The sequence below is a fragment of the Rutidosis leptorrhynchoides genome, chromosome 5, assembly GCF_046630445.1.
Source record: "Rutidosis leptorrhynchoides isolate AG116_Rl617_1_P2 chromosome 5, CSIRO_AGI_Rlap_v1, whole genome shotgun sequence".
NCBI lineage: Eukaryota > Viridiplantae > Streptophyta > Magnoliopsida > Asterales > Asteraceae > Rutidosis > Rutidosis leptorrhynchoides.
In genome coordinates this window covers 454,030,869-454,041,374 of record NC_092337.1, presented here as the reverse complement: position 1 = coordinate 454,041,374, position 10,506 = coordinate 454,030,869, and the positions used below count along the sequence as shown (strand labels likewise).

Sequence of the window (10,506 nt, the reverse complement as noted above, 5' to 3'; positions counted from 1 at the left end):
TACGGAGTATTTGATTTATGGGTTCCAGTTTAGTTGATGAAGATGATTTTGGGGAAGTTGGTTGGTTAAAATAGTAATGGAGGATTTTGAAAGGATGAAGATGAAGTTAGGTATGAGAAAAAAGACATGACTGACAAAGACTAAAATACCCTCATATGCTTGGCACATGACTTAACTTAACGTCTAAAACTAACAGCAATTGGACGGAGGGACGAGGAATGTAGTAAGTTAAAACAACAGGGACGAGGAAAGCAAAAAAAAAAGTAAAAGGACGAGGAATGTATTTTGGGGTAAACCACAGGGACGAGGAGCGTAATTATGTCTTTTGATTTTGTTCGGGTTCGTATTAATTTAGGGGGTGTTTGGCCTTGCGATTTGAAGCTGATTTTTTAATTATCACGTTTGCAAATCATGAAAAATCCATTTTTAATGTTTGGTAAGGAAATGTCAAAAATCGATTTTTTGCGTTGTGTTAGCTTCAAATCGCGGATTTCAAGAAGTGAGGTGATGGTTACTGCAGAGAAAACGCAGGTTTTAATAAAATCCTCTTACACTTTAAATTACCGTTGTACCCTTAAATACTCTCTTCTATACAGTAATATGCCCAACTTTTATCCACCTTTATTCTATCTTTATTCAAGGCACTGTTACTAGTCTTCTCTATAGACTACTATAGGTTTCCTTTTATTTTCAATACAAATACAAATACCTATGTATCCTCCCTTTTCTCTTGGTCTTAAAATTGACAATGTTTAGAATACTATACGTTGTGGTCTTTTGATACTAGACAAGTGTTTTTCAGATGAAGTTTTTCTCCATTCACTATCCCCGTATGTAATATGTTGCTAAAACATTAATTTCACTAAGACTTGATTCGTATTGAAATTTTATGTTCGTAGTGCATAGCACATGTGAAATGAGAATTTTATGTCCTTTTTGGTAATTTTACATGTTAAATTATCAAATAAATTGATTTTCCCATACACTCAAAAAATAGATTATGTGATTATTACGATATCAAACAGCATAATTAAATCCAAACACTATTAATTAAAATCACGTTTTGCTACATCTGATTATTTGATTATGATTATCCAAAACGCATAATCAATTTTCAAAACGCAAATCCAAACACCCCTTAATCAATTGCTAGGTTAAAATTAATAACATATGAAATACGGAGTATAATTCAGGAGCTCAAATTGTTAAGATTTTATTAACACACATGTTCAAATTATTATCGTATGCATGTTGCATTGAGTATAGATGAGAGGACATACACTTTCTCATTATTTAACACAACCTATTATAATTATTTATTAGTCCTTGTTTCATTCTATCACTTTCATCTGAAGGCATGTGTGTGATAATACTTCTCTATGAGTAATTTAAAACACACTCAGACATAAAATACAATACCGTAGATATTCTTGTTGACATTACAACGAACACCTTGTGTGCATCCAGGAAACCACACTAATCATATCGAGCAATCAATAGGGTACGACATCCCGTCTTAATCTTGACCAATACTCGTAGCAACCAATCTTGTACTGGATTCAAATACATACAAAATATCACCATCACCATATATATTATTCATACAAACAAAATATCATTAAGCGAACAAATCGAGAAGATAAGCTGTAAAATCAACAAATTAGAATATTAACTAAGGTGAAGATGAAAATTGAGAAACACAATACACTAATTCAAATGAAATAAAAGTAACAGTATTAACAAAATAGATCACACGAAGCCCTAAGATAAATAGGTGAAACTATATACTTATAATATCATAATCGGAAAACAATGTCTTCGAATCCGAAATCAAAATCAAAACTCACAAAATGGTGTAGTGTAAAAACCCTAATATTGAATGATACAATATAATATATTACATGTGAATGCTGAAGATAGAGAAAACTACACTAACTTGAGATCTAAACTCACTAGGCTACAGTAATGATTTAGATTCAGGCTATGCAGGTAAATTCAATTGTTACACCATAACACTTTGTGTGAAACAACAAAGGTTATAGAAGAAACAAGTCTTTACAATAATTATTGGAGCAAATGTCCCTTTAAAAAGGGCTAAGTATTATAACTTAAAAGACTAGTTAAGATGTACATACGAACACTGATACGACTGAACTCAAGGGTCAGCTTTTCCAGCCACTTCTTCATCACTAGAACCGTATTCGGCTTCACTCAGTTCCTCATCATCACTTGATTTTTCTTCAGGTTGGGCCCCAGCATCCTCTGGCTTTGCATATCGTTCACAATACTCTAAGTCGTAATGAAAAAAATACCATGTTAGTAAAAAGAGAGAAAAACAAAAGAGGAACATTGTTTAAGCACAATTGCACATGCTGATGTGGCTTTACAAAACATATAATTAGTTATATTCTGAAATGTTTTTTCAAGTTAAAGGAACATATCTTCTTACACGATAAGATCTAATGAGAATGCGTCTAATAATCTGAGAAGATTATTTTGATCACCACTCTTGTACTTATAAATTATGTTACAAGTGTTTTATGTATAATCAATAGGGGTCTTCTACCCTAAAGATGCAAACTTTTGCCATATTAAATTTAAATGACTGCAACTAAAGCAATATAAGAGAATTAGATTTTTTTTTTTTTTTTTTTTTTTTTTTTTTGGAACAATTAGGAGAATTAGGTACCTTTTTTTTTTTTTTTTTACCTTTAACTTTTTGTTCATATGCAGTTCGATCTCGCATCATCAGTGCTGCAGCATCTCCATTCAAGGGATCAGATGGGTTTGGATACAAAAGAAGCTGCGGAAGAAAAACCTCAAACACATTGACCAGATCTGTAAATCAGACATACTTCATTAAACTATACTACATAGATTGATAAGTATGACGATGGTTATAAAATGACGGACCGAACATTGGACTCCATGTCTGATTAATAACATCCAAACAAACCGATCCTGACCTGCAAAGAACTCATGTATGTTTGTGATGAGAATGAATGTTCAAAAAAACAGAGATTGATCTATATTGTATGTAAAGTTAAGGCTCACATTTCATCAACGTTTGGATGGTAAATTTTGTTGATAAATCCAATTGAAGGAGATTTATATGGATAAGCATCGGGCAACTCTACCCTTATTCTCCAAACACCTCCATGATACGGGCCTGCAACACCAAATTTTTAGATACATATGCTGATGATAACAATTTCCACTGTCAACACAATATATACTCGTGTATATCAACCATAATTACAAAGTATTTATGGTAGTAATTAGTATTGCATTTTGTAAGTGATTATATGATACATGATTTCATAAAAATAAAATCAGCTGTAACAAAATGGGTTGTTGTAGGAGTTGCTGTTTATTTGTAGCAGTCACACAAAACACAAGTTTATCGGTGATTAGTCAAGTAAAGAGTGCACAAAAGAGAAACCGTACAATGCCAGCTGAAAACAGTTCATGAAATAAGATTGATAAAACACACACAATTTTCACATGACTCAACAAAGACACATAACATCTACATGGTTCACCAATTCGCATACATTCACCTTCGTTGCTACGAGAAAGGCAAATATGTCATCTTAACCAATCGACATAACCTTTTTGTGTTCACAGAAATACTTCTCCAATTGTCTAAATCAAATTCTGTATCCAACAATTAAAGTCCATTTTGCATAAACAAAAATATTGTACCAAAACAACAGTAATGTGAAATGTAAAATGGTTCAAAAGACTTCACTTTACAATCCCAAATCATAACGAATTTCGATAAGTGAACTCAAAATGTGACGCCGTATACACCATAAACAAATAACTTAATAAAACCCATAGATTCCTGAATTTAAGTTCAACATAACCATACACCAAGAACACAAATTTGTGGGTTTTAGGATTTATGAACTATATGTCATCAAAACGTAAAAAGAATCAAATCAAATGCCATGATTTATTTAATGATTAGACAAAAAGATCACATTTTCTATAATCTACTTAACGTTCACACAAATACTCACAAACTTAAACATCAAATTTAACCGAAAATTAGAGAAACTTAATTCATTTAATATAATATCTAAATAAAAGGATATAAAAGTTAGATTGGAACTGAAGTACCAAGGAAACGTACTTTCTTTAGGTCCATGAAACTGGACATAAAATTCTTGAAAACCATCATTGATCATCTCCACTTTATAATCACCCATCATCCTAATTCACAAAATTAATCACATAAATAAAAAGTTAATATTCTTTAAATCTTGAACATATCTTTAAATCCCAGAAAAAGATAAAAGTTATTACAGCTTCATCAAATCCATCTCCCTACGTTTGCTTGGAGAAGACATGATTAATAAATTAGTATTGAATTTGTTGAAACTTTTTGGGAAGATTGTAGGATTGTTTATAATTAGAGAGTGAGCTAATTGGGTGGTGGTGGCGTGCGGGTAAAAGAGAGAGAAAGAAATCAGAATTCTTTATTTATTTATTTTTTTTACGGCGAAAATATATTAATATTAATATTAATATACTACATATAAAGATCGTAAAGATCCGATGGTACATACAAACGACAATGATTGAAATTGTAAGGGCTCGCTCTGATCGTCCTACAAACAATGGACGAAAACAATGATTAAAAGAGAGCGAGCGCATTGAAAATGTAAAGATACAACAGACGTACAACCATCAAACCTAAAACTAAACACAACATAAAACCAGGTACGTATCTAACGCCACAATCGACACTGCTAAAAAGCCGCACCCTAAAATGAACGCCGGGCACTCCAGCAACACCTAACCCGAGGCCTGCAAATCAAAATAACCTCTCGTACCTAAAGAACCACATAACACTCCTAACCAGAGAACCACATGCTCGTCAAGTAAGATCAAAACCCCGTTCGAGCGGATAAAAGGACCCCGAGAGAATTACTTCAAATAACATCAATTTACCATGGTCAACAAAGTTAACACACGCTGGCAACGACATCGAGTCCGCCCGAATAAACTCGACTACGGGAGAGGCATGAACACTACAGCGGACGGCATCCGAACAGTACAAAAAACAACGTCAAACCAATAGAGACCCGACTATCATCGCCAAATTTTCTGGGGACAAATACGAACCCGCAGATTCCGACAATCAAGATAAACAACCGGCATTCGTCGATGTCCGCCAGTAAAACTAGCAGCCACCAGCGAACATCAGTCACCACAATAGAACCAGCGACAGCCCACCACCACAAGTGCCATCGTCAGCCGCCGGCTATCACTAGTGCCACCAATAGCCGTCGGTAGCCTCTAGTGACTTCCAGCAGTCCCCAATCGCACCAGCAGCAGCAACGCCACCAACTTCAATTGTAGCCACCAGCAGCCACCTCGTGCCACCAATGACACAAACAACCATCGTTGGCCGCCGGTCATCAACATCCTAAAGAAGCCGCCGGCAGTCATCATCATCATCGGAATCACACCGGTCACACAAACACACGCAACATCGACACCAACCCAACGGCCACCAAACCCCACTCACAGAAGCAAACCAAGAAGGAAGTAGAGTTCCGAGGAACTCGCCGCCTACAACCAACATGGTGCAACACGTCGGCGAGGAACAGAGGACGTCACCGACGATCGGAACTCACCAAAACCCCAACAACCCCCGAAACACCCAGATCCCGGGCAAAAGACTCGGGATCGCCGCATGGACGAAAAGAGAGTAACCGGAGACCGGGATCGTCCCAACTCGCCGGAAGAGAGAGTGCAAACATTACTTTATTGAACGACATAAAGCGAATAAACACCGAACCACCGGCGAGATGCCGGTGGTCGGGAAGAAAAGAGGCCAAAAACTACAAACCCGGATAAGAGAGGAGCCAACGACGAACAATGAAGATGACCGGAAGAAGACGCCTTCGAGCAAAAGGTAGATCTGGATGCACTAGAAACTGGAGATGAAGTTGTTGAAGATGTGTAAAGTGTTGATTAAATTCTACCGGAGAAAAAGTAGATCGGAGTAAAAGAACAGAGCACGTGAGGCGGTTCAGACAATCATGAGAACTCATGTATGTCAGATTCTAATGACAATATCACTAGAAATTAGTCTCCTAACAAACCCGATTACTCGTCGATTAATCCTCGACTAAACAACTTTGATAGCAATTCATTCCAATTTTTAAAAATCCGTTTAACTAATCGGTCAACGTCAATTGATGGGTCAAAATCGAATTTGGTAATCAAAGTCGGTCAAAATCAAAATTGATGAGCATTTTAACATGAATTTAAACTAGAAATATATAGTTTTTGAATAAAATGAACAAATTTATACAATTATATTAAAGTTTATGTTTATGTTTATGTTTATGACTTTCTTCTATATTTTACACATACTCTCTCCGTCCCATATTAATAGTCACCAGAAAAAAATACAAAGTTTAAGAAAATGTAATAAAAGTACTGTACTTTCTGTTTACTTTCCAGTTTTACCCTTACCTTTTCTTTCTCCTTTAATTATATCCACATACATCAATGGGTATAATAGAACTTAAGCTTCTTATTCTTTTCAATTTATGGAAGTAGACTATTAATTTGAGACATCCTAAAATGGAATACTGGACTATTAATATGGGACGGAGGCAGTATAATTTTTAAAATTTGATATTCAAATGCATAAATTACAATCCGATTAATCCCCGATTAATTCATGAATTGCCGATTAATTCTTTCAAAGTACTGAATGATTAATCCCCGAATAGTGAATTTAATTGCTAGAAATTACTCGTATTTTATGAATCGGTACATTAAAGATATTTTGTGATTAGTTATTTTCAGTGTACAAATATAAAGTTATCATTAAAATATTTATTCTTTCTAATTCAATTATAATAATGTAATAAAAAGTATAACTATAAATATAATTAAAAAAAAATATCATTATTAAATTGAAACTAAGCGAATATGATAATGTCAACTACGTTAGTTAGAGCACTAGTGTGATGGCCCCGTCAATACACTTAGCGGCACCGTCACTTGGTCCCACAGCTTGATCGAACTTTAAATGAATTTAATAAACAACATTGCATTCTTTTATTCCAAAAGTTTCCCAAAAAGAAAATTTACCAAAATATGTAGTTTAAACAACCCAACATATTAAATATCCAAAGTTGACATAAAACATAGCCAACCAAATACCCACAAGTTTAAATATCCAAAAAGAGAATGCAAGTTTAATGTTTCATAAGTTGTTTAACAAAATCTGCCTAAATGCATGCAAACACTTCTAACACAACGGAAGCACCAAACAAATCAAGTACCTGTGAAAACATGCGAGTAAACTGTCAACAAAAAAATGTTAAGTGAATTATAGGTTTAAATAAACGAATAAACTTTAGACCACAAGATTTAAAAATGTTAGAAAATATAAAATATTATTCCATTATCTATGAGCCACCTGGTAACCACTTAACCATTTACTTACCCTTGCCAAACACAATATATACACTGAACAGGTGTATCTTCAAATAAATACGAAGTACTAATACATTCCGATTATAAATTGCTAGCGCGACTAGCTCGAAATGGGGCTGTCAAGCCCGATAGATCTATCCATAGGATTCGCGTTCACCAGTAGAAACCAGTGATTACAGTTACCAGACTAGAGAATATTTTCGTTCAACTCATAATGAATAATTTAAATTTAATTGCCACTTGTGTCTAAACGTAAAACAAAATGCATGTAATTACATCCCAAAATACTTTAAAAAGTATGAAAAGCGGGACTATAACTCACCTTAAAGCAAATGAAGTAACCACACAAAAAGCGAACAGCAAACGAAGTAAAGTGATCAAGTATGATCACAACGCCGACCTATAAATAAGCAGGTCGATATAAATAACTAACTTAGGTCAAGTCTTAGTATGATAGCTATAGTACTTGTTACAAGTAAACATAGAACAGCACTCATCATGCTTCGGTTTGATCAGAACAGCGTAAGAACACGTACTTTCTATTTTTAGAAAGTTTCTATTTTTAGCAGGTTTCCATTTTTGGAAAGTTTCTATTTTAGGAAAGTTTCTATTTTAGGAAAGTTTCTATTTTAGGAAAGTTTCCATATTTAGAAAGTTGCTATTTTTGGAAAGTTTATAACTTAGGAAAGTTTCCTTAATTAGAAAGTTAACAAAAGTCAACTGAAAGTTAAAGTCAATCGAAAGTCAACTCAAAAGTCAACCTTGGTCAAACATAGTCAACATTAATTTTTAAAGTATAAGTTGTAATAATAATATAAGTTATAATGTTATTTAAAGTCATATATGTATAATTATGTCATAACATAAGTTTAATTAAATCAAATTGAATTATTAAAGTTAACATAAGTTTGAATGACATAATTAATATAACATAAGTATTTAATTAATTAATTAAATATTAGTCATAACATAAGTATTATTAATTAATAATAAATTTTAATCATATCATATGTATTATTAATTAATAATGAATTACTAATCATATCATAAGTATTTAATTATAATTATTAAATAATAAGTATTTAATAATTAAATAATAACTAAGTCTTATAATAACTAAATAATTAATTAATCCTTATTATAAGTCTTATTATAATAATCTCATAACATAAGTTTAATACTTATCATAAGTATTTTTCATTAATAATAAAAGTATTATTAATCATAAGTTTAATTAAATTGTAACAACCCAACATCGAATACCGGAAAACGCAACACATTTTTTTTTTTAAAATCAAAACGGCCTGGGCAGTTGCGCGGCGCGCGCAAACCTACACGGCGCGCAGTAACGCGTGAAACCAGATCAGAAATGGAACAATGCCAGTTCCCTAAAATCCCACCCATTTGCGCGGTGCGCATCCATTTGCGCAGCGCGCATTATTGCAGAATGTGTTGTTTTGCAAATTTTCATATAAAAGTCAATACTCCAAACCCTCAAACCATACAACGTAAATTCGGTTACCACCCAAGGTAATTTACATAATTTTAAGGATTAGAGTTTACGAAAGGGCACGGCGACCCGTACAACACCAAAGTATTTTCGACCCATAAGTTTAAGTACCAAACAAAAGACGAGCATGGTGTTTGGGATTAAACTACCCAAAATCTAGGTCGAATTACAAAAGCCTCCTCTAACAAATCCAAAGAGGTGAAATCTCTAATCCACTCGTATACCCTTGCCCTTGTCCACGGCGGAGCCTATAAAATGGTAAACAAAGAGAGGGTAAGCAAAGCTTAGTGAATGCAATAATTATACATATACATATATAATATACCTACTTGCATACCCTTACACACACCATATAATCGCTAGCAATAATAATTAGCATACGACTCCAAGTATAAGCTAATGACCTCCAAATACCGCAACTAGCATAATCAATAGCAATTCACCAAAATAATATATTATGCTATACAACAACACATACACAAACTATATGGTTAACCATACACAGGTCATGGTGCTACCGGCTCCGTGGTTTACACCATACGTAATGCTATGACGCTACCGGCTCCATGGTTCACGTCACTACGCATTCGAGTCATACTCTTTTATAGTGCTACCGGCTCCGTGGTTCACACTTCGGTGTTACCGGCTTCGTGGTTCACACCTCATTTTATAGTGCTACCGGCTCCGTGGTTCACACTTTGATGCTACCGGCTCCGTGGTTCACATCACAACACATGCACTATGATGCTACAGGCTCCGTGGTTCACATCATAGTATACTCGCACACACTATGGAACTCCCGGCTCCGTGGGTCATACCATAGCATACAAATAAATACACTATATACATACATGTATAATTACTCCACTCACCTTAATGCCATGGTGATGATTAAAATCCGCAAGCTTCAAGCGAAGTATCTAATATATCATGCATATAATCAATCACACAATCAAGTTGGTCAACCAACTCACTCACCATCCTAGTGTCATTTTGACCCATGGTGCAATTTCAACCCATTTGCACCCTTAACCCTACTATTAGGTCAAATCCGCCAAAACTCTAACACTAGCCAAATATGGTCTTAAAACTCTTTTCAACACATAGTTATTGCATTTTCACACTCATTAATCAACTTAGGTCATTAAGGACCCATTTGACCCATTTCAAGGTTAGCACACCCATTTAGGTCATCAACACAACCAAATAACACCCACTTACGAAATATCCAAGTGTACTAGTGATTAACTAACTATTTAAGACTCATATCACCAATTATCACTTTAAAACCCTTGGTTAGTTCTTCTTGAGCCCCCATGACTCAATTTTAACCAAAAGCCCCCAAAATCACCAATAATGGATTTTATGTTCATCACTAACCCAAAACCGTAACCCTTAAACAAATTAAAATAAGAAAATCAAGATTAGGACTTACCACCACACTCAAAACGTAGCTAGGTGTGACAACCCGTAAATTTCCGGCAAAATTTAAACAAAAATCTTTATATGATTTCATTTAACCTAGA

At 34.3% G+C, this 10,506-nt stretch overlaps 1 protein-coding gene across 2 annotated transcripts; it reads right to left on the bottom strand.

Moving 5' to 3' along the window:
* Positions 1-1,268: 1,268 nt before the first annotated feature.
* LOC139847205 (ubiquitin-conjugating enzyme E2-23 kDa-like) lies at positions 1,269-4,468 on the bottom strand. Of its 2 annotated transcripts, XM_071836844.1 has the most exons (7): positions 4,312-4,468; positions 4,139-4,218; positions 3,055-3,169; positions 2,914-2,966; positions 2,710-2,838; positions 2,136-2,289; positions 1,269-1,553 (listed from the first exon to the last, which is right to left on the bottom strand). In XM_071836844.1, the coding sequence occupies exons 1-6, from the start codon at positions 4,353-4,355 to the stop codon at positions 2,156-2,158; spliced, it is 555 nt and encodes a 184-aa protein (XP_071692945.1). In that variant the 5' UTR covers positions 4,356-4,468; the 3' UTR covers positions 1,269-1,553; positions 2,136-2,155. The 2 variants fall into 2 exon arrangements, with proteins under 2 accessions (XP_071692945.1, XP_071692944.1); XM_071836843.1 differs by lacking the exon at positions 1,269-1,553 and having other exon boundaries at positions 1,832-2,289.
* Positions 4,469-10,506: the final 6,038 nt, after the last annotated feature.

Bases quoted from the DNA above. Each gene is read 5' to 3' on its own strand.
- LOC139847205 (XM_071836844.1), bottom strand. From the start codon at position 4,355: ATGTCTTCTCCAAGCAAACGTAGGGAGATGGATTTGATGAAGCT. The intron at 3,170-4,138 runs GTACGTTTCCTT...TTGGTGTTGCAG, and splicing joins GTTTCATGGACCTAAAGAAA to GCCCGTATCATGGAGGTGTT. The intron at 2,290-2,709 runs GTAAAAAAAAAA...ATTACGACTTAG, and splicing joins ATATGAACAAAAAGTTAAAG to AGTATTGTGAACGATATGCA.